Source organism: Microtus pennsylvanicus, chromosome 3, assembly GCF_037038515.1.
Source record: "Microtus pennsylvanicus isolate mMicPen1 chromosome 3, mMicPen1.hap1, whole genome shotgun sequence".
Lineage (NCBI taxonomy): Eukaryota > Metazoa > Chordata > Mammalia > Rodentia > Cricetidae > Microtus > Microtus pennsylvanicus.
The window spans coordinates 49,696,712-49,702,711 of NC_134581.1; the positions used below are offsets into that span (position 1 = coordinate 49,696,712).

Below are 6,000 nucleotides of genomic sequence, written 5' to 3' on the forward strand. Positions count from 1 at the left end.
GCCAAAAGGCGTTAGCTCTATTCATGACAGCAAAATATCTCAGACCCTTTTGGAAGTGATTAATATGGAAAACAGTATGGTTCCCTGATTGTATTGTCAGAGAAACCCTCCTAAACTTCTCATACCTACTGCCAGCATTGTCTATTGAACACTGATTTTGGAAATGCAGCGAAAATCCCCCAAAGTCATTTCAGTGTCCTGAGTGTATCTGTGTCACTTGGCTGCTACAGCTGAGCTCAATTAACTCGTTTCCTTTGTATATTTTCAAGGGGCGAAGGAATTACCAGTAATAAAACCTACTCCCTCCTCATCACACTGGACAAAGACATTGGCGAGTTGATCATCATCAAGTTCAAGTGGGAAAACAGTGCAGTGTGGGCCAATGTCTGGAACACGGTGCAGGTCATCATGCCATGGGGCATGACATCTCACTACTCGGGCCTCATTCTGAAGACCATCTGGGTCAAAGCTGGAGAGACACAGCAAAGGTGATACTAACATCTCCCCACGCTGGGCCTACAGGTTCCAAGCAACTTCCCAGCTCAGCCTCCCATCAGTCACAGGAAGTGGGTACCATGACGCACTAGTGATGGGGCACAGGGAAGACATGGGGCCCTTCCTGGTTCACTCAGCCCAGGGTAGAAGACAAAGATGAGCACTAAGGTTTTCTGATGACTTGGCCAGCTTCTCTCCTTCTCCCCATCTGTGTCTGTCAGCTACTCCTCTGGAGTCAGAGGCTTCATGAAGCCCAGGGTCACCAGGGAAGGACTACTGAGAGCTGTTACATTCTGCCTTGTTATTAAGTCAGAGACAGGCCTGGGAGACTGCAAAATCTCTCTCTCTCTCTTTCTCTCTCTCTCTCTCTCTCTCTCTCTCTCTCGCTCGCTCGCTCGCTCGCTCGCTCGCTCTCTCTCACTGTCACTCTCTTAGTGTGTTTATCTGTTTTTTCTGTGTGTATTGCGTTTGTTTCTCCTTTTCTCTTTCACTGTCTTGGTCTCTGCCACTTTCTCTGTGTCTGTCTGTCTCTGTCTCTCCATCCCCACCCCCACCAAAGAACCACTGGGAAACTTAGTAGATATGCTAAGTTCTTGGACCCACGTCTTAGAAGAGACCTAGGAGAACCCTAAGGAAGCTTGATAAGACAATGTGACCCTCACCCCAAGAAATGCCACTTTTTGTGCTGTGTCATCTCTCCTGGCTTCAAAGTTCCTGGGGACACAAAGGGTTTGGGATGGGAATAGGAAAAGAAGAAAAGGAAGTATGGTCCAACGGTGCTTACAGACTCAGCAGAGCAGAGGGATGCTCAGCGTGCTTTGTCATGGTAACCACGTTTTCCTGTAGCTTTGTGTGCTCCATGGCAGGACGCTTCTGTGCTTCTGAAGGCCCTTTCCTAGCTCTGCCCTCTGTGTTCAAGAAATCCTTCTCTGTTCCCCACCTTCCTCTGGGAGGAAGTCCAGTTCCCTTTTCGGCTTAGCAGAGAAGGCAAAGGTAGGCTGCTTACCTCTAAACCCCATGCCTTCTCAGCCTCAGTTTTCACTGCCTGGAGCCTGCCCACGGCAGATTTATGCCTCAGTCCCTTATGCAACTGTACCCTGAGACTTTATCTCCCTGGAATGCAAAATAATGGCGATTGCTGAAAGCCTACTCCGCAGCTATGCAGTAACCTCTACACCATCAATCTGAGAAAACTAAGCCGCTCCTCTTCTCACATTCTGAGCTATTCTTGCAACCTGTAGGTTGACCTGTCAGTCAGCCGTCCTGAGCACTGCCCCCTCAGCGTTCTCTTAGCTAGAGATCACTGCTCACGTTCACTGTGGCACTCTGTGTGCCTTGCCCTATGAGATGGTATAAACCACCGCACTGCCCTCTACTCCGCTGCACACCGGAAAAAGGAAAGAGAAGAAGGGAAGGCTTAGTGAGCTCCCAAAGGACAGAGGACATGGGGCAGAGTGATCTTAATGTTAATCTCCCATGACCTCACAGAGGTGGCTTGGAGTGTGAATCAGGAGCCTAGGGTTCACAGAAGTCCCATAGCTAATGGGTGTCTAAGCCTAGTTCTGCCCTGCTTGGGTCAGGTTGGCCCTTTGCTTCCTGGTTTGCTGTTTTAAGTGGCGCCTCCCTTCATGAGTCTCAGCTCCGTTAATCTAACTTTCTCTAGTCCAATTTATCAGAATTGCAGTACTGGATATTAACATATAGGTGCATCAGTTCCTTCCTCTGGGCCATAGGTCGTACACATTTAAAAGGGATGGAGGAGGCATGGGAGAAGCTAGTCAATGGTATGCTTGTCTTATAAGCACAAGGGCTCACACAAGAAAAGTTGGGTGTAGTGGCATGAACTTGTAATCTCCGTGCTAGGAAGGTGGAGACAGGTTGCCTGGGGCTCCTTGGCCAGCCAGACTAGTCTTCTTGGTAAGTTCCAGACCAACGACAGACTCTGAGAAGTACAAGGTGGGCAGTGTCTGAAAAATGATGCCTGGGGTTATCCTCCGGCCTCCACGCGTGTACACCCCCCCCCACACACACACATGCACACATAGGAACACACAATACACATATAAAGGGGGGGAACTGTGGAGCTACAAGCTCTGTAATTTTCCAAGTTGTAAATACTCCTCAATGTCTACGCAGTATCATGTGCCACTGGGGGGGCACCCCCAAACTCTGGAGCTGTGGCTTTCTGTATAGATTCCAGGACACCATTAGGAAAGGAAGACAGATTATTGTTGCTCACTGTGTGCTCCAGTCAAAGGCTTCTCCAATTTTAATGAACCTACAGATTTTTCAGAATGCAAGTCCTATCTCAGCAGGCCTGGGCAGGACCTGAGATTCCTGAGTTCAAAAAAAGCTCCCAGGTGCTACTGCTGCGGTCTGTGGACTTTAAATGCCAAGATCCCCAGTGTTGCATAATCCAGGAAGAGTAAAGACAGGTGGTTCAGTTCGTAGACACCCGGACTTGACTGCAGCAGGCTTTGAGAGGGCCAAAGGCATTCCTAGGAGGCAGGCAGTGAGCTAAACACCAAGGCTGACAGAGCCAGTCGGAATTCTGTTTTCACAACTCTCTGACTATATTGCCTCAGACAACAAGCCCACCTCTTTAAGACTGGGGTTATAACACATGGAAATCATACTGCCTGTCTCATGAGACCAATGGCCAGAGACAAGATACAAACACAAAATCCTATACTCCCAACCACACTGCTAAACACATGGACTAAAAGAAAAAGTAAGTTAAATAACTCACCCTATGCCTGCAGGGGAGGTGGCTCAGGTCTCTACTACTGTGACAAAGACCATGACCAAAGCAATTGGCAGAGGAAAGAGTGGATTTCATCTTACACTTCCAGGGAACAGTCCATCACTAGGAAAGTTCCGGGCAGGAACTCAAGGCAGAAATCTACCTACACACCAGTAGGTAGAAGGGGAGGGCCGCAGGGTTGAATTAGCAAGGCTGAATGCTGGGGTACTGAGCCTGAACAGGAAGTTGAGGAGCTATGAATGTCTGTCCTGGAGGAGGGGAAAAGTAATGATGATGCTCACCCTCAAGTTTTTGAAGAGCTGTTACTAGAAAAAAAGGAAGCAGGCCCCTGGGGTTTCAGTGTTGAGCCCCCTGAGGATTGCTTTCACCAACTTAGGTTTTATTTTTCTCTGAAGTTATAAAACCATATTCAAACCTAAGCATCTAATGTAAAAAATCATATCACATGCATTACACAACTGGACTGGTATTCGATAACAGCTGAATACTTCAATAAGCCCCCTCTGAAACATCACACCGTGGTTTTTTGTTTTTGTTTTTATTCAGAATGACTTTTTGCCCTGAAAATATAGATGATCTGCAGCTTCACCCCACCCAGGAGAAAGTCTTTGTAAAATGCGAAGTGAACTCAAAAAGACTGAAGCAAAGGAGCAAATGAGTCAAACAGACACTTGCAAAAAATAAATAAACCTTGTCCTTTATCCACAATGGTTGCCTTATTTGGAAGTCAAAATCACACAGAGAATCATACATACATTTAAATAAAGCTTATATGTAAAGAAGGGTGTGTTTTACTGTTATAAACTGAGCTTTCAAACTATAGTATAAGGGGACAGTGAGATGACTCAACAGGTAAAGATGTTTGCCACCAAGCCTGATGACCTGAGTTCTGTCCCTGGGGCCCACAAGGCAGAAAGAGGGAACAGACTCCAGCAAGCTGTCTCTGACCTATGTGCTTGAGTATACACACACACACACACACACACACACACACACACACACACACAAATCAAAGGTAAAATGTCTTAAAAGAAATATAAAAACTGAGCTTAAACAGTATGTTATATAACTATCTTCAAGTATCAGTACACTAAAAATTTCCCAAATTTGTCTCTGATTAAATGTTAATCTATGCAAATAAGTTTGTATGTAAGAGCCATTTTAGACTTGGTATTCTAATTGACAATGTCTTTTACAGTTAAGTCAATTTCCCTATATTTTCTTGCTATTTTTTCCTGACCATTTTTTAACCATGGAGGAAAAATACTCTTTTAGTTTATCACTGACATTTGATAAAACAAAATTCTAATTAACCCCTAGTTAGATGCAATATACCTGCCAAGACAGTACAACTCCCTAAAATAAAAAAAGACTACATTGTAGAAAAGAGTTACATCATACACACCACACAGCTATCTCACTGAGCCAAACACAGAAGAATTCTACTATCCACCAGGCAGTGGTGGCGCATGCCTTTAATCCCAGCACTCGGGAGGCAGAGGCAGGCGGATCTCTGTGAGTTCAGGGCTAGCCTGGACTACAGAGCGAGTTCCAGGACAGGCTCCAAAGCTACACAGAGAAACCCTGTCTCGAAAAACAAAAACAAACAAACAAACAAAAATGAAAAAGAAAAAAAAATCTACTATCCTACTAGCAATAACAGTGAGAGCCAGACAGTGGATATTTTAATTTTTAACTAACTAACTAATAAATGCAATTCTTTTCTTCCACCAATACAACAAAAGTGGGTGGGACACGAACTATCTCGAGGATTCTCCCTGGACTACGGAATGTGTGTTCTCACTCTCTCTCCTCCTGTGCATGTAGCAGGGACTTGTAAACAAGGGTTCTTCCTCGCCTCTGCTGCTCCCAGTGAACAATTCTGACGCCTCTACTTAGGCATCAGGACTTCCCCAGCCCCTGGTGAAGTGTTACACAGGGATTTGGCAGATTCTGGCTAAGAGCCCATACTGCAGAGCACCCACGTCAGCTCCCAGCACACACATTGGGCAGCTCACAACTGCTCATAATTGCAACTTGTAACTCTGATGCCTTCTCCTGGCCTCTATGGGCCGTACACTTTGTCATACATACACAAGCACAGACATGAATACGTATACATTAAAAATAAATATTTTTTAAATTTTGAAAGGAGAGAGATTTTGTACCCATCTCTTTTACTTTGAGTTATCTCTCCTCATGATCTTTCTCCTCATAACACCTAGAGTCCCCCCTCACCCCTGCTCAAGGCACCATCATGCTGCCTCTGGTACAATGTACCATCCCTCCTAATGCTCTCCCTTCCAGGGCCTGATCATGGCCTCCACAGAACCAGACTCTCTAATAAAACTTATTCTGAAAGGTAATTTTGGTCTTAGCATCCTTCTCCATGAACCAACCAAATCTGCATTTTCTTTTTTGCTATGATATTTGGAAAGTGATTAGTCACGAGAACTCCACTCTCCCCTGGGTAGGGTTAGTGCCCTAGAAGGGGATAAAGAGACCTGAGCTCTTAGCGTTCCACTATTTGAGAATGTGTAACTGTGTACTTGCCAGACCACATATGTGCAGGCAGCTTGGTCTCAGAGTTGGTTTCAAGAATTGAGAGATGAGGGGCTAGAGAGATGGCTCAGTGGTTAAGAGCACTGGTTGTTCTTCCAAAGGTCCTGAATTCAGTTCCTAGCACCCATATGGTGGTTCCCAACTATCCGTTTGAGATCTGATGCCCTCTTCTGGTCTAC

The 6,000-nt window shown here is 45.6% G+C and overlaps 1 protein-coding gene across 1 annotated transcript in view; it reads left to right on the forward strand.

The window, feature by feature from the left end:
* The window catches only part of Lipc (lipase C, hepatic type), a 131,605-nt gene extending 127,638 nt beyond the window's left edge, over positions 1 to 3,967 (forward strand). Inside the window, 3 exon segments of the mRNA XM_075965315.1 lie at positions 270 to 488; positions 3,806 to 3,891; positions 3,894 to 3,967. Coding sequence (XP_075821430.1) covers positions 270 to 488; positions 3,806 to 3,891; positions 3,894 to 3,943 — 355 coding nt within the window. The 3' untranslated portion in view covers positions 3,944 to 3,967.
* The last annotated feature ends 2,033 nt before the right edge of the window (positions 3,968 to 6,000 follow it).